Source organism: Pagrus pagrus (assembly GCF_965226575.1).
Source record: "Pagrus pagrus genome assembly, chromosome: 9".
NCBI classification, from domain to species: Eukaryota; Metazoa; Chordata; class Actinopteri; order Spariformes; family Sparidae; genus Pagrus; species Pagrus pagrus.
In genome coordinates, this window is record NC_140193.1 from 34,628,980 (window position 1) to 34,653,521 (window position 24,542).

The window sequence follows — 24,542 nt, forward strand, 5'->3', positions numbered from 1 at the left end:
ATGTTATATATTTTAAATAACTACGACTGGCCATACACTGAACAAAACTTACTAACGGTGTGTTTTGAGGAAAAAATATTTTTTGAAATCAGTGTAGCGATAATGGATGTAGTTTCAATTTAAGACAACCGTGGTCTTATTTTCCATCACTTATAATAGCATGGCAATAAAAAGACAATTAAGATTACCTCATGTGATTCCATACATACCATCTCAGTGCTCTTGGTATAAAGGTTGTTTTCCATGTAGCAATGTTCATCATTGGGTTCCAATATGCCAGCCAGCTTTCCATCCCCGGCCATATGGAATCCAGCATCAGTGGTCAGCACAATCAGCCTAGTGCTGCTGTTTCTCCAACCTATTTTGTCCTAAACAACAATATGTGATAGGGGCCATGTAAGTAAGTAATGTAACTTCTCTACCTCCCCAAAAATGAATAAATAAATTAATGAAATGACTGATCAGCTGTGTCTGCGAAAATATGTCTGGAAGCAGTAGGCACGTGTGGACCGAAGAGGAGACTAAACAATTCCTCTGCCTCATTCACAAAAGGAATATCACAGCCAGTTTAGATGGCAAACAGCAAAGAAATGTTACAATCTACCAGGATTTAAGAAAGGGAATGCTTGCCAAAGGATTTGAGAAATCCTGACCCATATTACGTAACCAGTGGAAGAGTCTGAAGCAGCTGTGGCACCACACTGTTAGGTGCTGGATCTCCTCTCTGTAGGCCGACTCATTGTTATTGCTGATGAGACCAATCACCGTTGTGTCGTCTGCAAACTTAACAATGGTGTTTGAACCTTGTGCAGGTGTGCAGTTGTAGGTGAAGGGGGAGTAAAGGAGGGGGCTCTGCACACATCCTTGTGGAACGCCAGTGCTCAGGGTGAGGGCCGAGGAGGTGTGGCTATCTAACCTAATAGACTGTGGTCTGTTGGTTAGGAAGTCCAGAATCCAGTTGCAGGTCACTGAGTTTGGTGATCAGTTTGGAGGGGATGATGGTGTTAAATGCTGAACTGAAGTTGATGTACAGCATTCTCTTCTGTACTACTGTTCTGGCGGTAGGTGAATTGGAAGGGGTCCAGTGTGGGTGGTAAACTGGTTTTGAGGTGAGTCAGGACCAGCCTCTCGAAGCACTTTGTGATGATGGGGGTGAGTGCAACTGGGCAGAAGTCATAAAGGCTTGCTGCAGTGGAGTGTTTTGGCACCTGCACGATGGAGGTGGTTTTGATATGGACAACACTGATTCTGATGGTACTGTATACCCCTTTTTCACAGCTTGTTGACAGGTATAGCTCCTGTATGTGCTTACTGTTAAAAAATGTTGTAGGCTACTAAAACCCTGTCCTGTTTTTGGAACAGTGCAGGATGTACACTGCTATACATTTGCAGGTCTAGGTTGAGATAACGTGTTCCTATGACTCCTAGAACCACTATTAAGAGGGGAATGGAACTTTTAGAAATAAATTACTCTAGATTTCCACTGGATGCATGTCCATTGCGGATTGGCAATGGATATGGTATGGTTTTGCTCTGTCGATATGGTATGGTTTTGCTCTGTCGTCCCTCGCCTGGCAACCTCCACTGGCTGCATTTTGAGTCCAGCACGGCGCAGCACTGCCGGACAGCTGGAGTTGTGAGACCGATGAGTTCCCGCGATAATTACATAATCACGTGCGACCACAGTTATATGTTTGTGTTATAAACACAAGAACAAGAAGTGTTCCCAACCGAAGGACTAGAAGAAGTGCTAGGATTTGTTTCTTTTTTGAGATTTTGAGTGTTTTATTATGAAAATTAAGCGGATGTTATGTTGTTGTTTCGGTGCCTGACTTCCTGTCTGCTATGTGCTAAATTCGGCTGAATTGTAGTGTCGTGCTCCGGCAGAAAAAGAAGCCCTGCGTATCTGCTCCAGAAGGCTCCGGACTGCCAGAGCTGGGACAGAGCAGATATGCAACGCAGCGGAGCCAGTGGAAGTAAACACATAGACTAGAGTAAAACCTATCAGTGATGGAGTGGAGCCGGGCCGGACACATATCTGGTGGAATTTAGCTGTTAGTAATAGACTGGCCATTTTTTCCTTTTAGTTAGAACAAGAGTCACCAGATAGACTTGACTCTGTGGGCTCATTGGAAGCAGATGTTGACAGATCTGGATCAGACATATCCCAGACCAAGAGATCAGCAGCACCGTCAAGGAGGCAACAATTCTGGACACGTTCCACTGCACACACAAGGCCTACTTCAAGAGCAGAGGACATGACAACCATCTTTGATGCCCTTCTGAGACAACACCAGGAGCAAGCATAGAAAGACAGAGTGACTATGCAGTCCATTTCCAAATAGTAATCAAGTAGTCCTGATGAATGGCTGCATTTTTCCTGTCCTTATGGCTCTAGGGAGCTACCAGGTTCAGTCGGTTTGCCACATGACAGACAAGGGCATCCCTGATTGCCTGGGCCTCTCTGTCGGGTTGATCAACATAGTGCTGACAACATGGCTGAGGTGGGGGGTTCCCCAGGGGGTTCCTTCTCACACAAACTGTGTAACTGGTAACCAGTGCTATCCTCTATGCTGTTGTTTGCTGGGGCAGCAGGCTGAGGATAGCAGACGCAAAAAGACTGAACAGACTGATCCGCAAGACCAGTGACGACGTGGTAGTGGAGCTGGACTGTCTGACGGTGGTGTCAGAAAGGAGGATGCTGTCCAAGTTACATGTCATCTTGGACAATGGCTCCCATCCACTCCATGACGTGGTGGTCAGCAACAGTAATACATTCTGCACTAGACTAATCCCACCAAGATGCACAACAGAACGCCACAGGAAATCATTCCTGCCCGTGGCCATCAAACTGTTCAATTCCTTGCTCTGATTGTCAAAGTTTTTAAATTTGGCATTATTATTGCTCTGTATATATGTGTATTTATTATAGTGGAGTGTACATTTCTTGTATTTTTGTTTTGTTTTTGTTGTTCTTGTTTTTATATAGATATTGTTATCATTATTATTATTATTATTATTATATCTTATTAAAGAAGTGGTGCATATCTTTATCATAAACAGTGGCAGGTAACAGGCATTTCGTATTGTAATATAACAGATTCGATGTAAAAACACTCTACGGTCTAGTATTATATTTATTATTATTTGGTCATGGTGTGGTGTAAATTTTTAAATCATCCCCCTAAAAAAACAGCCTGACTGAGTTTTCTGTACATACTCCAGTAAGTTGGGGCTCACAGCTGGCACAGCCATTGTGCTAAGCTTAGACAGCCTGTTAAAATGCATAGCCTGTGTTAATTTTGCTTGAGTGTTAGTGTTATCAATGGTAATGCTGTTGAATGGACCCAAACAGAGTATTTTAGTTTCATTGTTTTCTACTAATAAACCCATACTGGATGTCTTTGTGTTACTCACAACATGTAGAATTCTCTATGGTTTAGTCCTTACCCCACATACAGCAGCCTGCATCATGGCATCAAGACTTCCTTCAGGAGAGTCCAAGTTCCCAGAAATGGACTGCTCAGTCACTTTTTTCTTGAACTTCTCCTCTGTTGGTGTCATACTAAGCACATGTCTGTAGCCAAAGGCAGCCTGACACTGTTGGTAATTCTCATCACATGGCTTCTGGAGTTTCTTCTCGTTGGTGTTAGTGTAAGGTAGGACCGTCTTATCAACAAAGGCACCAAACCCTATAGTTGTAGAAATGGTTATTAGTTTGTATTTCCTGTTTTGTTTTGAGGTAGCTCATCAAACATTTCAGACCATTGAGATGTATACAGAAGTGATTATATGGAAACTGAAATATTAGGGAATAATGTTCAATTTACACAGGGTCTGTGGTCACCTGAATAGTTTTTAATACTGTATATAATCCATATATTTCTTTCCATTACGTATTTTTTTGTTTCAGTTGGCATACTGAACCAGTATGAAATCTGATTGCTTCTGTCATTACTATTTTGATCAGCTGTTATTACCAAGCTGCCGGGATGCAGTTTAAATCATTATTTTAAGATCACAACATTATCAGACTGAATTAGCTGCAAACATGTAGGCCTATTTATTATTGTAAAACACAACTCTAAACTATAGGAAAAATGTGGCTGCTGAAGAACAGAAGCTATATTTCAATAGACTCCAAGGCAAATTGCTAGCCAATGTATCAAGGTGTCTGCCAATGTGAGAAATTGATGATGAGAAAAAACACTATTTTCAAAAATAGGCCACAAAACACAAACAGCTATCAGTCAGTTTGGTGGCTTGCTGTCACCCACTGCTTTAGAAAAAAGGGTATTTGCTTCCCCATACTGCCCCTACACTGTTCCTGCTGTTCATTAGAGTGTTGCATCTTTTGTACACGTGGTGTACATTTCTGAGGATGTGCACAGTCAACATTCCAAATGGATGCAAAGTACAGGGGCAGAGATCATATGCAGTATATCTCAGGCATTAGGGTTAGACTAATGTTTTGTTTGACAGATACAGTAACTGAATATTTAAAAATGTATTGGGTGGTGGTGGGTAAAACTAGTACCATCCCATGATTATTACATTGAGAGTTTAGTTTTAAATCCAATAACAGTGTAATCTATTTAAAGTATTTAAATAAACAAACCTCTTCTTTCCTTTTAACTGCTTAAAGTAGCCTATATGTCATGGTATTGGTAACAAGTAGGTATTCACTGATAATGGTATGTGCAAGATAATTACACAAGTTGTAGCTGTATTCTAAAGTCTATTCAAATTAATCAATATTGGCAAAGATTATCAAACTAAGACTGCAATATTATTACCTATTTGTGCATGTTCAGTGAACTTTTTCAGAGCTGCAAAAAGATCTTGTCCCAGTTCTTTGACATTTTCCAAGTCATCTTTCATGGAGTAAGACAGGTCCATCAGGTAATAGAGATCAACCGGATAACCCTGAGATCTTTTAAAAGAAACACTGAAGGTAGTAGAAAGCCCTGTAAACACAGAAGAGAAACAAACCATTGAAAATTCAATGTGATGATGATGGTGTTACAAACACATTAAGATTTTCAGAATTTATTTTGCCCTGCCCATTCCTTCACAAATCAAAATAATGACCTTGGAGCACACAGCTAACTGCTCTGGCTTTACTCCAGACACCAAACACTGCAATTCTTCAATTATCAAAACAGCATTAACCGATTCCACTAACCGGGTCGCAGTCTCAGGCTAATCTTCTGTGGACTCAGCTGGACAGGTTCTTGCTGGTTGAATGGCGGTGACAGAGGATCTTCCTTGACAATTGTCAGATTGTTCTTAGGGGAGATGATTTCATCCAACTTGCAGCCTCTCTCTATTAATTGAGCTTGGGTATCACAGCGTGCTGCTTCCTGCTCACCTGCTTTGGTGAAATTCTGTAAAAAAGGGGAGGAAAAAAGACAATAAAAAAAGATAAGAATTGTCTATCATACTAAACATACGTTACATTCATTTGAGACTATAACACTTGAGTAAAACTGAAAACAACAAAAACTGACAAAGGAAACATTAGGTGTTTTCGAACCAAACAGTTCTAAGGAATAGATGAGAGGAACTGCCCACATGGGAGTTACCTGTCAACTTCTTTCAGGGCTTTTTTTCTGTTGGCATTTGTACCACCAGTAGGAGCTCTGAAGTGATGTAAGCTTGTGTTGTCTGTTGTTTACACAGCTGACAGGATTGCTATGGTAGTTTGTGTTCCTATTGTTGATTGGGCATATACCCATTACATTACTTGGCCACTGGCCCCACCATCCTTTTGTTTGATGGAAATCAATAGCAGCAGAGTCTTGGCACACACTACTTTTTCATAAAGTTTGGTTCAATAATGAATTTTTGATGCAAGAAAACGTTTTTAGATAGGAAACTGAAGGGGTTTCAGGTCAGTACTGACATCCTGGAAAAGGTGTGTCAGTCTGATAGCGAGTGTTCTTGTTTTTAATACTTCTGTTTGGCACTGGCACCTGATCTTAGTAAATAGAAACAAGCTAAATAGGATTGTTAAGACAGCAGGGAAGAAAATAGTTTGTTAAGATCGTTGTTTTATTAATGTGATGTGTCTAGTTTTTGTTTTTAATCCTGCCAGAGACAATTTTCCTTCTCCGACTAGACAGTCTTCTGAAAATGTGCCAGTAACTGCTGGGTCAAAAATATACATACAGTCTAATATTTGGTTAAATGTCCCTTGGCCATTTTCACCTCAGTTATGTGCTTTTGATAGCCACTCAAAAGCTTCTGGTAGTCCTCTGGCTAAATTCTGACATTGACATCGAATCGGTGAAGCTCAACTAAATTTGTTAGCTTCCTGGCCCAGACTTGTTTCTTCAGCACAGTCCACATTTTATTGATGGGGTGAAGTCAGGACTTTGGGAAGGCTTTAAAACTCAGTTCTAAATAGACTTAGCCCTTCTTTTACCATTTTTGTTTTCCTGAAAAATTTGGAGATAATCCTCCTTCATTATTCGGTTTACTTTCTTGAGAGCACCAGATCCACTGGCTGCAAAACAGCCACAGCATAATAATACAGTTATGTTACTACATTATCTACGAAGAAAAGTAAGACGTTAGAGTACTTTAGCGTTACCAAAAATGACAGTAAATGCCATGTGCAACTCGTTACCCATGTGGGTTGTATTGTCGGGTGGCGTGTAGCCAGTAGTACCTTTGAATCTATTGACTCTACCATCATTTTGTAACCTTCTTCATGGCCCACAATCAGTAACTCTGCAGTCTAATAATAGGAATGATGAACGCAATATAACATTTACAGCTCTTTATTATACTATCTTTCTGACAGCAAACTGGGCAGAGGCATACATTATTAGGCAAAGCTGTTTCAATGCAAACAATACAACTAGTACTTCTAGGCACAACTTGTATTTCACAGTGATGTTGTACTTGCCCTATTGGCCCAAAGATTCTAAATAATGGGAATATTTCCACAAAGTCAATGCTGTCCTCTCACTACATTGAATTCACTAGCAATGCATGCACACTGACACAACTGTAGGTTTGCCTTCCGCTGGCACACAGCCACCTGCTCAGCAGCAGCAGAGAAACAGAAACAGTAAATGTTTCAGGATTTTCTTTCTCTTTTTCTCTCTAATTTTAAGACAAAGTAACTAAATAACGGATTACTTGAATTGCAGAACTAACAACACTAGTTATTTCATGATAATGAGATAAAAAGTTTGTTTTCTCTGTTGCCTCCACCTGCTGAGAGTTGATGGCCTTCTACTGGAGTCGGCACTGCTATTTTATCTAGCAATATAGACAGGTGTTTGAAGCAGGTTTGACACTCGGGATGTAGCACTCGGCAGGTCACAGGTGAATAGATAGCCTGTTAGGGATACAGTTAGTGCTGTTGTGGAGTATACTAGCCTAGTTAATATGGCCAGTCAGGAAAATAGTGCAGAATACCAGATTGATACAGTAGCTTAGTTTACAACATCTCAACGTTTCCTTCCCTCGCCACTCATTCACTGAATTACCCTTTAAATGTGTAAAACACAATAATCTAAATATTATCTCCACCTCTGACAATGGGGAAATATCTGAGCAAGAGCACAGTTTTACAAAACGAAATACCAAAGTTAATCACTACTGCCTCCCATCATCCCTACCTGCATAGGCAACCAAACATACTATTACTAAAAGGTACCTTATTCCAATTAATACATTAGAATATTAGGAATCGCAGGGGAGGGGGTGAACCTGGGACCTGGGTGCGAGGGGTCTGCCATGATCTTCTTTGCCCTTCTCAGAGCCCTGGTGTCATGCAGGGACCTGGGGGGGGGGGGCAGGGGGGCGCCGATCACCCTCTCTGCTGATCGAATCACCCGCTGCAGCTTGGCCTTGTCCTTGGCCACTGCAGCAGGGAACCAGGTAAGGATGGAGTGGGTTATGATGGACTCAATGATGGCAGTGTAAAATTGAGTCAGCGTAGTCCTCGGCAACCCAAATTTCTTGAGCTGCCGGAGGAAGTACATCCTCATGTGGGCCTTCTTCACCAAGGCCATGATGTTTGGCTCCCACTTTAAGTCCTGCGTGATAGTCACACCTAGAAACCGGCAGGACTCCACCACCATCTCCACTGTTTTCAGGGCATTGAGCTCCAGGTTGTTACAGCTGCACCAGCTTTGCAGCCGGCCAATCTCCCTGCTGTACGCAGACTCATCCCCCCTGGATATGAGGCCCACCAGGGTGGTGTCGTCTGCAAACTTTAGGAGCTTGACCGACGGATGCAGAGAGGTGCAGCTGTTGGTGTACAGTGAAAACATGGCGGGGGACAGAACGCAGCCCTGCATATCCCCTGGTGTATCTGGAGCTGGAGATGTTCTTCCCCAGCTTCACCCGCTGAGACCTGTTGGTCAAGAAGTCGGTGATCCACCTGCAGGTAGAGACCGGCACCTGCAGCAGGGATAGCTGGCGCTCCAGGATGTGGGGTATGATGATATTGAAGGCCGAGCTGAAGTCCACGAACAGAATCCTGGCATAGTTCCCGGCAGAGTCCAGATGTTGCAGCACGTAGTGATCCAATACAGGGTCTGCGATGGACTTCAGGTGGGCCAGCTCTCCTTCCCCGCTGTCTTCTGGTCCACTTTACCGCACAGACGAAAAACGCAGTACCCCTCACGAGTATGTCCAAGATGTATGTAGATCGGGTGAGTAGTTCATGATAATTATCCGGTGGAGTTAGATCCTTAAAGTGCAAAAGTTCTTCTTTTGTGCAAGAAGTTAAACAGGACACTGAAACCGTACAAAACAAAACAAACACAACACAGAGTACCGCTATGGCAGCCATGGACGGCACCATCTTGAAGTCAAGTCATATAGAAGTCAAGTCATATACAGGTGCTGGTCATATAATTAGAATATCATGAAAAAGTTGATTTATTTCAGTAATTCCATTCAAAAAGTGAAACTTGTATAATGTATACATTCATTCCCAACAGACTGATATATTTCAAGTGTTTATTGCTTTTAATTTTGATGATTATAACTGACAACTAATGAAAACCCCAAATTCAGTATCTCAGAAAATTAGAATATTGTGAAAAGATCCAATATTGAAGACACCTGGTGCCACACTCTAATCAGCTAATTAACTCAAAACACCTGCAAAGGCCTTTAAATGGTCTCTCAGTCTAGTTCTGTAGGCTACACAATCATGGGGAAGACTGCTGACTTGACAGTTGTCCAAAAGACGACCATTGACACCTTGCACAAGGAGGGCAAGACACAAAAGGTCATTGCTAAAGAGGCTGGCTGTTCACAGAGCTCTGTGTCCAAGCACATTAATAGAGAGGCAAAGGGAAGGAAAAGATGTGGTAGAAAAAAGTGTACAAGCAATAGGGATAACCGCAACCTGGAGGGGATTGTGAAACAAAACCCATTCAAAAATGTGGATTCACAAAGAGTGGACTGCAGCTGGAGTCAGTGCTTCAAGAACCACCACGCACAGACGTATGCAAGACATGGGTTTCAGCTGTCGCATTCATGTCAAGCCACTCTTGAACAAGAGACAGCGTCAGAAGCGTCTCGCCTGGGCTAAAGACAAAAAGGACTGGACTGCTGCTGAGTGGTCCAAAGTTATGTTCTCTGATGAAAGTAAATTTTGCATTTCCTTTGGAAATCAAGGTCCCAGAGTCTGGAGGAAGAGAGGAGAGGCACAGAATCCACGTTGCTTGAAGTCCAGTGTAAAGTTTCCACAGTCAGTGATGGCTTGGGGTGCCATGTCATCTGCTGGTGTCGGTCCACTGTGTTTTTTGAGGTCCAGGGTCAACGCAGCCATTTATCAGGAAGTTTTAGAGCACTTCATGCTTCCTGCTGCTGACCAACTTTATGGAGATGCAGATTTCATTTTCCAACAGGACTTGGCACCTGCACACAGTGCCAAAGCTACCAGTACCTGGTTTAAGGACCATGGTATCCCTGTTCTTAATTGGCCAGCAAACTCGCCTGACCTTAACCCCATAGAAAATCTATGGGGTATTGTGAAGAGGAAGATGCGATACGCCAGACCCAACAATGCAGAAGAGCTGAAGGCCACTATCAGAGCAACCTGGGCTCTCATAACACCTGAGCAGTGCCACAGACTGATCGACTCCATGCCACGCCGCATTGTTGCAGTAATTCAGGCAAAAGGAGCCCCAACTAAATATTGAGTGCTGTACATGCTCATACTTTCCATGTTCATACTTTTCAGTTGGCCAACATTTCTAAAAAACCTTTTTTTGTATTGGTCTTAAGTAATATTCTAATTTTCTGAGATACTGAATTTTGGATTTTCATTAGTTGTCAGTAATAATCATTAAAATTAAAAGAAATAAACATTTGAAATATATGTCTGTGTGTAAAGAATTAATATAATATACAAGTTTCACTTTTTGAATGGAATTACTGACATAAATCAACTTTTTGATGATATTCTAATTATATGACCAGCACCTGTATATCTACCATTAGCTCCACTGAACAACATATAACTCACAACTGCAGGTCCAATATGCTTAAAACCCTCAAATTTGGCTTCAGTAATATAAGATCATTGTCCACCAAAGCCTTACTGATTAGTGATTTGATTACTGAGCATAATCTGGACATGACCAGCCCATGTGAAACATGGCTGAAACCAAATATTTTTCTACCATTAAATGAAGCCTCCCCACCTGACTATAACTATGCTCATGTTTCTCAAGCCACAAAACAGGGTCGAAGTGTTACTCTTATCTATGAAAATATTTTTAGTTTAACCTCCAACCAGGATACTAATTTAACTTCATTTGAGGCTCTGGCTCTAAAATCAAATCTTGCATGGCGTGATAGTGTATTTATTACTTATTTAAGTGCTCTTAAAGCTGGGGTTGGTAATTCTGTTCAGAAGCATTTTGTATTATATTTGCAGAAAACCTCTAAACATCCTGACAGCAATCAAAATATAAAATGATTTGGAAAAAAAATCCATGGTCTGTGGCTGCAACAGGGCTTTAATAACTTCATCCAATCAATTTTAATGGCCCAAAGGAACAGTCACATGGTAGCCTTAGGCTTGAGACTATTACACATAAGTAAGCCATTTTTTAAGAAAATAGACTTTGCATTTCAATTCTTGATCTGACTGTAAGCTGACCACAGTAGAATTGTTGGAAACTCTGACCATAATTGCTGCACACAATGCTTCTACCAACCCCTTCAAATAAATGCTTGCCACCCATCACCCATCTAACCCCAGACATCTATTTTAAAAAATGTTTTACATAGCAACAGTCCTGTGTTGTCTTTGAGAAAATCAATTAAATTTGTATGCCTTTTTAGTAACTTTTCTGTAGTTAGTTTCACTGAGCTGGAACTCCTTTCTCTTACACCAGGTACTTCAATATGGTGGCTCAGAGGTGTCAGGCCAAATACAAAAGCCACAACACAAATACAAAAACCACAACACAAATATAAAAGTCACAGCACAAATACAAAAGCCACAACACAAATACAAAAGTCACAACACAAATACAAAAGCCACAACACAAATACAAAAGTTACAACACAAATACAAAAGTTGTGGCTTTTATATTTGGCCTGACACCTCTGGGCCACTGTACTCCAAGGTGTACAACAAAAACTCCAGAAAGTAGAGCTCTTAAACACTAGTGTCAAAATGCATAGTGAAAACGTAAAACAATGTGAATTACTCTGAAAGTGAAATTTTGCTAACCCCTCCAACAAAGTAGAATTGGTAGATATGAAATGACTGACAATGGCGGATTCTGATGTTATAGAGGCTATTTCTGGTTGATTTCCGGAATATTACGGAATATGTGTCACTGCATAAAATGCATCCAAATGTGTGGTGTTACAATAAACTGAAAATAAGGATGCGACAGCACCAACATCAACCATCTAACCTGTTGGCCAACACTAATTATACTGTATATTGTCTAAATGATAAAAGGTATACTATTTTTGTAGTGTTATTTACATTTGTTCCGCAAGATTCAATAAACAAGAGTCTTATCTAATTCAGTTGTTATTATCAGTGCATCATGAAAAGTGTAAGAACTGTAATGAGATGGTTGTTTAGGCTGGAAGTGTAAAGAAAAGGCATTCATCATTTTCAAGACTTTATTCAAACAAGTTAGAGATCATGCAAAACAAGGAATAAATTCAGAACAAGAAATAAAAAGGTGTCAGGCAGAGTTCAGCACTTGATGTGATTGCTCCAAACATAGTCCTTGAATTCTGGCCTGTAAAGCAATAGATGAGCAACATGATTAGATATTCAAACGGAACAGAGCTTGACTGTCCTCAGCATACTGTGAACATATACACTTTCAATGGTGAATACTTTAGACGTTCCTGGACTGCTGACTTGAAGCACCAGCCCTTTATCTTTCTAATAAATTTTTCTACTTATTGTCTTTATTGTTATGCACCAAAATACAAATTCAAATTGTTACATGCCTAGTCAATATACTGTACAAACACAAATAGTTTCATCGTAGATGGTGTTTATTAAAAATAGCAAAAGTTATGTTCTTAACTAGGGCCGGGACTCGATTAAAAAAATTAATCTAATTAATTAGAGGCTTTGTAATTAATTAATCTAAATTAATCGCATTTTTAATCGCATATAAATATTTGACCTGAGAAAAGTGAGAAGCAATTTTTTTCATATAGGTTTTAGTATACCATTGAATAATGACTGAATAAAAAAAAAGAAAGAAAAAAAAAAAGTTCCTTTGTAATATTTACAATTTTGGGGATACTGAATTTTAGGTCTTCATTGAATGTTAGCCATAATTATTACTATTAAAATAATAAATAAAGACATGGGATGTTTCATTCGGTGTGTAATGGACATATATATAATGTATTAGTTTCACTTTTTGAATTGAATTAGTGACATAGGCCTTAATAAACTCTCCCATGACATTCTAATGCACCTGTACATCAGAAACAATAGGAGTGATAGGTACAGTAGGATATGCAATAATTAACTACTGCATACATCTTGACAGCTCCACTTTACACTGTTGATTTGTATAATCCCAACAGACATGTCCAGTGATTTTCAGCTTTCTGTGTTTACATTTGTCTGTTTTGATGATACAAGTCAGCGGTCCTGAAATGTGTGTTTCTCTTCTATAAAACACATTCTACATCGCGGAGGCAACGTCTTTCCACTTAAGCTTGATTTATGCTTCTGCGTCGCGGCGACGGCGTAGCTACGTCGTCGACGCAGACCCCTACGCAGACCCTGCGCCGTAGCCTGACGTGCGCCTCCAAAAAATCCTGACTACGCGTCACGTCGACGCGTCGAGACGCGAACGGCAAGGACTGGGATTGGTCCGCTCAGACCGTCACTCCGGCAGTTGCTTTTCCGGTCAACAGTATAACAACACCGCCAGTTACTTCTGCTGCTTGCATGCTTGTCTCCTATTGCTTGTGAACTCCATGCTTTGTGAGATCCCAGCAGGGCAGGAGGAGTATTGGTGTTGTGCAGCATGTAGCTTGTAGCCCCACACTGTGACCAGAATGCTACACAGCATATCCGCTCTGACCGCAACTGCAGTGCAAGAGAGCCAGAACCCCCCGAAACCAATCCCCCCACCCCCCCTCGCAGCTTGGCGGTGAATTGAACGCGTTCCCTCGACGCAGAACTTCGAATGCTCAATGACGGCGTAGGGTCGACGACGTAGCTCCGCCGTCGCCGCGACGCAGAAGCATAAACTAGGCTTTAGGGCTTCCTTCACCTTTGAAACGGGGCAGAGCTCCGTGGGAAACACCTGCCTGACACAGCAATGTAGGGAACCGTGCACGTCCGCGGCGCACAGCTCCACGGACATGCATGTGGGGTAAAAACGGCGTCGCCGTCGCGCCGAATGCACGCGGCTACACGCCGCTTTGGGTTGTGAGCGCGCATGTCGCGCGTCTACATTGGAAGCTAATAGGAAGGCTATTATCAGTATAATCACAGGCAACCATGAATGAGTTTGCCTCAGTTTCACGTGATTGTCACTGTCAGCCTGTTAATTCTACTGACCCGAGCTGAGACGCAACTCGTTAAATAATTGTGCTCCAGTATAATCGGTACGCCTGAAACTCATCCAGTGAGAAACGTTCTGCGGTGCAAATATAAGTGCGATTAAAATACGTTAATTTTTTTAACACGTTAATTTTTGTGTAATTAATTAATCTTAATTAACGCGTTAAAGTCCCGGCCCTATTCTTAACATACCTGTGCATGTGCAATCCTTTGAGCTTGAAAATCTTAAACTTGACATATGTCATCTTTTCCGAGAATATCTGCTCCTTGACCTGTCTCCACTCCCATGTCCAGGTCCTCTGTCTCCACTTCCTCAGACACTGCTGGTTGCCCTCCTGTAGTCCTCTCTAACGTCATGATGTGCTTTGCTCTGGCGTGTACTCATCATCTGAGTCAACGATGCTCTCATCGTAGAAACTAAAATTCAAAACATTGTGTTAGCATGATACCAATACAATATTCATGTTTGTCTGTGAATCACTGAGGGTAACAAAAAGAAAAACGTGTAGCAGGCCCACCACTAATCTTGATGTTTAAGCTTTGCCATGTCTTTACCATACCCAGCTACTGCTAGCTAACCAGCAATAAGTAACAATATAAAAATACACTTTTAAAGCAATTTCTGGGAACTAACAAAGCTAGCTTGACAGCTATCAGTGCTAGCAATGACTATGTTGGTTGTTTATGTTCAATATGATAATATTAGGTGTTTACTTACAGGCGATTGGGACATGGGGTAGCTACTTGTCGTTAGATGTTGTGATGAAAACGATGCACTGATACACTCCTTCCCGCTGCTCGTGAGGACTTGGAACTCCGTTGGCGGTATTCGGCAGTCACTGAACGGTGCGCATTACTCTTACTCAAAAACCGCAGTCAGTGAGCTGTTACCCGTTACTGCAAATTATTTCTTAGATTTCTTTTGCAATAAAATGTAATTAAATTTTGAGATTAGAATCAAAATTATCTCTTCATCTCTGGCTTCCTCTGCAAAGTTGATTGTAAACCATCATTATGCTGATTTCCAGTTAGTTGGCTCTTAACAGTTTTAAAGAATCTCTCTTGAGACATTGTCTAAATTGGTCTCAACCTCAAAACCACCTACCTGCCTCCTCGACCCCCTACCCGCAAAAATGTTTAACGATCTTTGGCCAACACTCGAACCTACAATGCCAAATATTGTACATTAATCATTCATGACAAATTATTACTCATTAAATAACATTTAACATTTGTGATTAACAGGGGAATCAGCTATAGAGACCAAAAATGTTTTTAGTTTCAGGCTGTAAACATCTTTATTTCTGCTGTAAAGTTGGCCATTTTAACACAAAGTCTTAAAAGGGCTTGCTTTTGGAGCCACCCTCAAGTTTTTGCCTTCGATTTTCGGCGCCGGAGGTTATAATTTGGTTGGGCTATACAGTATCACACCCCAGTGGATTTGTAATGCACTGCAATAAACTTGAGCTTCTGTGCTTTCATCACCTGCAATGCAATCACCCACTTCCATTTTTTAATGCGTACTTCTGGGGTTAATTTGGTGAAAGTAATGCAAAAGTAGTGTAATCAGTAACACTTAACTGTACACATACAGTAATACTGCAAGGTAATTTATTACTTCCAAATAAAATAAACTGATTATCCCTTATACATTACACTTTGGAAGTAATTTATTAAGCATTAGTGCTTGACTAAATAAATGAAAATAAAGTTTTAGCTGAAGTTTAGGAGCAGGACCACATCTCAATCACTCACCTTCCTGTCATGTGCCTTTATAAGCCTCACTGTGCTTCATGCCTGCCTGGTCTCATTTCTAGTGCGCAGGACATCGAACCCTATCGCTTGCTAGTAAACCAAATCACAGTCACAAGTCATTAAAAAACTTGGACTCACCCATGGATTGCTCCAACGTGCTACGAGGACCTGTTCAGTTTTGCTCCAGTCTCCTTCAATCTCAGACTGCAGCAGGCCCGGAAGTCAATGGTATCACGGTCACTCCAGAATCCCCGCTCACAGTGTCCTCCATTCCAGAAAATAGGACTCCTGAATACCAGCATCCAACCATACGGTCAGCAGCATCCATTCCTCCGTAATTCCTCTCTTCACTCTCCACAGCTGTATGCAAACTCTTCTGATCATTCTCCTTGTGTTGGGACCCACAGATGAAGTTGTTCATTGTGGATGTCAAAAGGGACTCTGAACTTGAACTCAGAGTCCCTCAGAATTCCCCAGTCTTTATGCCTAGATGCAAGGACGCCACAAGACCCAGCTTTGAGCTACTATTGGTCAGTGTGACAGACCCCCCACTGACCAGGTAGTCAAAACTCCAGCTCCTTCCTTTGTTCTCTCTATTCTCCACCTCTTCCGCCAAGGGGCTGCCTGCCCTCTTCGCTCTCCAGAGCTCTTCTCCAGTTCTGCTCCCACTGGACCTTGCCCCCAGCTCTTCCCTTGGCCGCTTGACTTGCCTGTCTTCACAACCCAACCAATCAATAGTTAACCACGTCCACTTCAATGACCATGAACATCCCAGCATTGATAAATTTGATAACATAAATCTTCCCATTAACAGCTCTCCTTACCTACCCGCCGCAAACAATTACAATTACAATTACAACCACTCTTCTTCTAGGACACATGAACTTTAGCATGCACATAATTCCTCAAGGATGAAACAAGTGTCTGGAAACGCCTTCTCGCAAACTGGAATGGCATCACCTTCTTCTATGAAGACCAACTGGATAAACCCACCCAACATTCAGCTCTTCACTGATATTGCCCCTTATGACGGTTTTGGGGTTTCTAGAATCAATGGTGCATCTAAGCAACACGGGCATGCAAGTTCTTAAGTTCTTTCAAAAAACCTCTTCAACCATCTTCTGCAGCTTTCAAAATCGACCTCCATCGTAATCAGCACTTTCCTGTGGGAACATAAATGGTCAAGAAAATCCATTCCTGTTCACTTCAATAATGTCGCAGCTGTTGACAACTTACAATAAGTAAAGGTTGAGGCAACTCTCCCACAATCATGCCTTTCATTCATTGCCTCACGTGGCTACTTTCGCAACCTTGGCTTCATATGTAGAGATGCATCCTACCCAGGTACCCGGCCATCGTCAAACTCATCAGCATCTCCAAGGAAGCCATCATTAACTATTATCTGTCTGCTGCACTATTTATACTGTACATACTTTGCACTTTACTGCTTTTTGCACTTCTGGTTAGACACTAACTGCATTTTGTTGTCTCTATACTTGTACTGTGCACAATGACAATAAAGTTGAATCTAATCTAAAAAATCTAACAGCATCACCAGCACTCTCAGCTCTCACTGGACCACTTGGTGCTCCTTTCAGTCCAGTATGAAAGGTACCCCCATTCTCATTCTATTGTCATCACACTTTGAATGCCTCCAGCACCAGTCGCCAACTTCAACTCCTTGCTGTCTTCCATGGATTCCTGATGTCCCTACGTTCTAGCCTCCTACGTCACCATCTAGCTAATACTCTTGAATTGACGTTCCCATCTGCCTTTGTTTCCTTCTCAGAGTTGTTCAGAGTTCACCACAACATCTGCTAAATTCAATCCTCATCTCCAAATCCCTGTGTCTGACCTTCACTGCATCTCAGAAGACTGCCTGGTCTACACACTCGAATGAAGAAAAAACAACCAAACTGGCAATCCAATTCCCACAATGTACTTCAAAGTAGAGACGAACCTAAGCCCATCCGAGTCATTCGCACATGCAATTCAGAAAATCTCGAAGCTGGAGCTGCAGCTGATCCCTAACGTAATGAAGCCTTCCCAACACCACAGCCAATAAACACTTCTTCAACATCACAGTCATACTCAATTGCCTTCTTCAACATCGTTCTCAGATTCCACCTCAATAAACTATCATGTACATTTAATGGTGTGGTTCTTGCTCATGAAATAATTCTGAAATAAATAATTACTTTTGCCAAAATATTGCTCTTAAAAAAGTCAAAACATTATGCCACAAATGTATTTTAAGCCAGCAGTAGGCATCATCGGGATGATCACAATAGCCACCATTAGAGTTGGCCCTTAGGTGGTGGGTGTTTAAGAAATATTTGGAGACCCTTCAGCATAAAAGCAGGAGCGCAGAGGGAACTTGTTTAGTTCACTGCTGGGACCTCACTATTTGTTGGTGTTGCTGCCTTGTAGAACCCAATAAACTCCTTTGTGCCAGACTCTGCACCTCGCCAGTGATCATCTTTGAGCCTATTTCTAGGACATTTTCATGTCTGTGCCAAGGGGCCATTGTCTCATAATGTAATTGTAATTTATTACATTAGCAACCTGCTGAGAAACAGGGTGTTTATTCAGCAGGTTGTTAATATAAGAGCTGTCTACAAAAAGTTGAGCCATGGTTTTATGTTGATACATTCTACTGTTTGTAGACATGTTAACACCTGAGCAGGGACAGTGTGAGGGTGTTAAATAAACTTTATCTCTCACCAGCTGTTTGCACCACACGCAGTATGGCCCAGATCTGATACAGTCCCGACAAGAGTTGATCACAGACTTTGAGCAAACTTCCTCCTGTTGACACAAGCCTGGAAAGAAAAACAATATTAAAAGCGTTGAACATACCAGAGACATCAATCTTTGTGACCACCACAACCAGCTGTTACCACAACACATATGCACAAATAAACACAGACAACTCCTCTGTACAGTATAAAAGTTAATTTTATTTATCATTGTCGTCTCCTGTACCCCATGTTCTGTGTTACTCGTCGTTCCTCCAGTGTCACCTCCATTGTCTCCCCCTGTCTTCCCCCATTTGATATGTTTGGATTTTGGTTCCTTGTTTTGTCATTTGATTTGAACTTTGCTTTGCTGTTGCACTTTGTTTAAGCTTTTAGTTGCTACTTTGTTTTTGGTCCTTGTGATCCTTTTTGGTTTTGTTCCCCTTATCCTGCCTCCTGCGTGTGTTCCTGTGTGTCTGCGCTTGGGTCCTCCATTTTGTAGAGAGAGACTGAGAGTGAGAGTGAGAGTGAGAGTGACTGACTGACTAACTGACTGACTGACTGACTGACTGATTGACTGACGTGAGCTTATCAGTGTAGAGGTCATACCAGGGGCTGGTCAGTGGAGGTAGGGACTTGAATGTGACAACGGTTATGCAACGCATTATAGGAATAGTTCACTCTAAAACACAATTCAGTCATGATCGACTCACCCACATGCTGATGATAAGTCTGGTGTAGTTTCTTATTCCTCAAAGTGCAGCTGAAGACTGGGGTACCCTCTGGCAACAATAATCCATATAACGAGCATCAATTGTGACCGAGGGGAAAAGGTCCATAAAAATACACAAAAACTCTGTTCGTCCGCTGCAATCCAAGTGTCCTGAAGTAGCGACATCTAGAGTTTATAGAGTTATTATCTAGAGTCCCGTTCATGTTGTCCGGCGCGGCTTCCGTAGTGCAATTGGCTGTGAGGGAGACTTGCGTGAACGCGGAGCGTGCCTCAAGGCGGATATAGCATAGTGACTGTTTAGGCTGTAAAAATGTACTAAATGACGTTGTTTCGAGTAAACTCTGGATGTCGCCACTTCAGGACACTTGGATTGCAGCGGACGAGCAGTATGGAGAAATATTACAGAGTTTTTGTGTAGTTTTATGGACCTTTTCATCTCAGGTGCCACTTACACTCGTTATATGGATTATTGTTGCCGGAGGGTAGCCCTGCGGGTCTCCAGCTGCACTGAATAAGCTGCAGGAATAAGAAACTACACCGGACTTATCATCAGCAAGTGGGCATGTCGATAATGACGGAATTTTGTTTTAGAGTGAACTATTCCTTTAATAAGTGTGGCATCAGAGCTGAACCCTGCTGTTCCAAGTTATATGTGTGTCACACGCATCTTGTTTCCACAATGGAGGCAAAGTTAACTCCAAACAATATGTTCAAAAGAGGGTGTCCATGGATGTGTTTGTGTACATGTGGGTTAGTAGAGAGGAGAGAGAGAAAGAAGGAAAACGAGAGCTAATACTTTGAGCATAGCAAGGAAGTAACAACCATGGAGAGACACAATACCCGCTTTTCTAAAACTCAGAGGCCAGTTGACAAACTTGGGCTGGATAACCTTCCTCTGGTCTTTGTTACAGATGGAAATTTGCACTCACATGGCAGCACAACTAACACGTCAACTCACTAAGTGGAAAAGCTCAATTCAGCCCGTCAAGAGTACAAAGGCGATCAGTAATCACAAATACTTTAGTCTAGAAACAACCAGCAAATAGCACTTGGCGGTCTCAAAAAATCATAACAAATGCAGCTTAAGCCCACGCTTACAATATCTAGTATCTGCCCAGACACAACAGCCTCTTATTCGGGGTCACACTGGTGGCAACTAGCGTGTGTTCCTTTGCCTCATTAATCCAGCTGGTTCTGATGTTTATGGTTGTTCATTTGTTCATTCTGTCCCTTAGATATATCTTGCTATGTTCTATGTAAAAACAATTGATGTGTTGCTTATAATCCTGCTATTATGAAGATCCTGAGAGGTTAAACTCTTTGACATTTCAAACTATTATTATTAATAGTTTTGAGCCCCTCGCTACCCAATGACATGACAACATGGTGTTACATACATTTTGTAGATGCAAAGTGCCTCTTATGATAACAAAGGATAAAAAAATGCAAACAAATAATGTAATATTAATGTTTTAAGACTTACCATTTGTACCCATCAGCAAAAGCAGAAGAAACGGTAAACACAGATCCATGTCCTGATGACAAAAAACAAATACAGGTTTTTTTTTTCTTAGAGCAGCATTCAATTGATCAGAATTAAAATCATGACATTTACATAGCGTACAGCATAATCCAGACTATTACTATGAAGAAACAATCCCTTCAAACATAAATGCTTAATTTACCAATGAAAATGAATAAAATCCCTTAAAGTTAAAGTTAAGTTAAGGTATTTCAAAAATGGTATATTATATTCTTATGGAGGGTTATCTTATCTTATTCTATCCTGTATTTAGTTAAACAATTGATTATCTGATTTCTCATTATTTTGTCAGTTTTGTCACTTTTACGTTGAAGATCAATGCGTAGTGGCATAAAAGCCATAAGAATGTGTACCTGCTAATTAATCAACCATCCCCAAAGGAGGGATAACATATAGAGGGACAAACACACTTACAGTCCATAAGGCTTGTGTTCACATGGATAGAAGAAAACCCTAGCAAAGACTGTACAGGAAGTACATTTCTTACAAACACTCAACAAAAATGTCACACTTTTGTTTTTGCCCTCAATTTTCACACATTGAAATAAAAGACCAAAAACTTGCCTTTCAAATATGTTTAATGGGAAACCAATCAATTAACAGAGAAATTAACAATCGACAGTTATGTTTCCTTTTTAGTTTTTTACAGAAAATAATAAAAAGTAATCCCTGACATGACTAATGACGAAAACGAATAACAAATAAACAAACAGAAACCTGCAACAACAAAGCAAATGAAACAAGAAAAAAACAAAACAAAAAACAAACCACAAAACAACCAAAAAAGAAAAAAAAAAACAGTGCATACCCTCCCAGCATCCCAGCATGTTTTGCTGTTATAAGGTCATATGCCAAAAGACGCTGTTGTGAAACATTTAGCTTCCTTAGCCCCTCAGAAGTTCCCACAATTATTAAGATAGGATCTGGGTCTAGTTGAACCCCCAAAATCAGTGAAATTTTTTTTTTATATTTCATCCCAATAGTTTTGAAGTTTGGGGCAGAGAGCATAACTATGCAATAAGGTAGCCTCCATAGACTCACATTTCTCACACAAAGGAGAGACTTCAGGAAATATTTTATGCAGCTTCGTTGTGCAGTAATGTAATCTGTGCAGAATTTTAAATTGAATTAAACAGTGTCAGGCATTTATGGAACATTCATGGATGTGCTCCAAACTCTCCTCCCACACATTGGGAGGTATCAGGGCTCCAATCTCTCTTTCCCACTCTTCTTTTATCCAGTCCATTTTGGGAAGGCGCATGTTTTGTAGTGTCTCATATAGTTGCGAGATTATATAACGTGGGTAGGGCAACAGAGTAAATAAATTCTCTAACTTGTCTGGATTTGCCTTCTTAAAATTAGGAAGGTGTGTTCTAACATAGTCCTTAAAGGATAACTACTGTTTTTTACAACCTGGACCTTATTTCTAGCAAAATATATTATCAGTTACTCACCCAGATAACTTTGGTGTCATCTGAAGTCGTTCGGATGAAATTAGATCCAGTTGAGCGCCGCGTATATCCGTATAATGTGAGTGATCCGGGCACCGAAGCGCAGCCTCTATGAGCATTATCTGCCACGAAACTAGTTCATTTCACCAATATTTTGTTACGATACGCTAGTGCTATTCCCCTCTGAGTCCAGGCTTGTCTGTTGTCAACATCCGGGGTCTGTAGGTTGACCTACTACCTCTGACCTGGAAGATGTCATCTCTGAGCTGCACGCGCACCCGCGACAGCCAGCTTGTTTACCTGTAGCTGCTACTGCTAGTTTGACCCCAGATGTTTATAACAGACGAGCCCGGACTCAGAGGGGAATAGCACTAGCGTATCGTAACAAAATATTGGTGAAATGAACTAGTTTCGTGGCAGATAATGCGTTATATAGAGGCTGTGTTTTGGTGCCCCATCATTCGCATTATGTGGATATACTGGCGCTACACTGGATCTAATTTTGTCCGAACGACTTCAAATGACACCAAAGTTATCTGGGTGAGTAAATGATAATATATTTTGCTAGAAATAAGGTCCAGGTTGTAAAAAACGGTAGTTATCCTTTAATGTGAAGATATCTGAAAAACTGATTCCTTGGCAAGTTATATCTTTCTTGGAGTTGCTGGAAAGAAGCAAAAGTCCCTTCTATGTATAGGTTACCAACAATACAAATCCCTAAAGACCCAAAACTTGCACACAAAAACTAATTTCTCTCAAAGTTTGAGCAAAAATTTGGTAAAATCTGTGTCAGTGAGCAGAGCACTTCATTTTTGCCAAAATAATCAATCCATCTGACAAGTGTGGAATATCAGGATGCTGATCAAAGAGCATGATTGGTGCACATTATAGCTATAAAAGACAAAGTTTTATCAAATAACACAATGCTGCATGTCAGAAATTTTGAGGGAATGTGCAGTTAAGTCAGGTCAGTTGCCGGGCATGTTATTTAGCATGGCTAAATGCTACAGAGGGAACATGGTAATGATCTGCCTCACATCTTGGTTAATTACTGCATTTTTAATCCGTAGTAGCAACGATCCGATTCAGAGCAACATAGAAGCTTTGCCTTTCGGCAGACTTTCTGTTTGTTCAACTGAAACGAGGTTCATTGTCATCATGTCAAGTTTGTGAGTGTGTGAGACTGCAAGCAGCCACTGATAAAGACACCCTAAAGATGACAGTAATAAATTGCAATTTGATTACCTCTATAGTCTATACTTCTAAATATTATTATGATGTGGTTGAATATTATCTCTAGTCTACATGATTCAAGTAACATTAAAAAAAAGTTATTGTTTTACACATTCATAGTAAGTTCTACAATGTCACATCTGCATAGCAACGAATTATGGGTATTTAAATCAATGAAATCCAGCCAAGTCTGCAGCCCAAGTGGACTCCCTTGAAGTCTGCAGAAAGTCTGCTTGAGGGCCATTGTGTGAACACACCTGCAAAGTCTGCAAGTGCAGGGAAGTCCAGACATTAGAACGCAGCCTTTGAGGGTGTGTCTGTTCAAGTGAAATGCGTCATGCATGTGGGTGGTGAGACAGTTCTGAGGATCCGAACTAGAGTAAAATAAAGCTCAATAAATAATTTAATATGCCATAAAACACACCAAAATTTTAATTGAAAAGTGCATGTGTAAGCACAAATGTGTAAATGTAAGCATGAATGAATGAATTATTTAAATTTAACATAAATTGATATTTTACCTTATTATTTATTTATTTTGGCAGTTTTTGTCACTCATGCATGAGGCATTTCACTTGTCCAAGCACAGAGTACATTTGCCCTGGCAAGCTTTTGTGTCAAGCCCTGTGTCAGATGTTTAAAAGTGTTAATTTAGCGGATTCACATGATTTGTGTCAAGTGATTGACATGCTCAGGTATTTTAAAGTTATTACTGGCATAGGTTTGTTTAATAAATCATTTTATTCAAAACTAATACATACATCAGTGGGAATGATGGAATAGTAGCATTAGAATGTGCCTAGCTGGCTACTTTTTTCACTTTTTGCCACTGGCTGGCTACTCCATATCCCTGACTTTAGGGGTAGACACTGTCTCACTCAACTCTTGAAAATCTTGTCTTTTCATGCACAAGTTGCTTCCATAACTTGTCTTGACCAAGAAAGTGATCATTACTTAGATACATTTGGTAGTACTGATAGGTATAAACAGTATAGTCGTACCATATCAGAATGCAGAACTATGACTGGAAAATTTG

The 24,542-nt window shown here is 40.9% G+C and overlaps 1 protein-coding gene across 1 annotated transcript in view; it reads right to left on the bottom strand.

The window, feature by feature from the left end:
• The window catches only part of itgb2 (integrin, beta 2), a 52,233-nt gene that overhangs the window by 25,130 nt on the left and 2,561 nt on the right, over positions 1-24,542 (bottom strand). Inside the window, exons 3-8 of the mRNA XM_084361949.1 lie at positions 20,763-20,814; positions 18,533-18,630; positions 5,186-5,387; positions 4,797-4,967; positions 3,451-3,692; positions 210-368 (exon numbers count right to left, since the gene is read on the bottom strand). Of these exons, the coding sequence (XP_084218075.1) occupies positions 210-368; positions 3,451-3,692; positions 4,797-4,967; positions 5,186-5,387; positions 18,533-18,630; positions 20,763-20,814 (924 nt within the window). The remainder of the gene's footprint in view (positions 1-209; positions 369-3,450; positions 3,693-4,796; positions 4,968-5,185; positions 5,388-18,532; positions 18,631-20,762; positions 20,815-24,542) is intronic.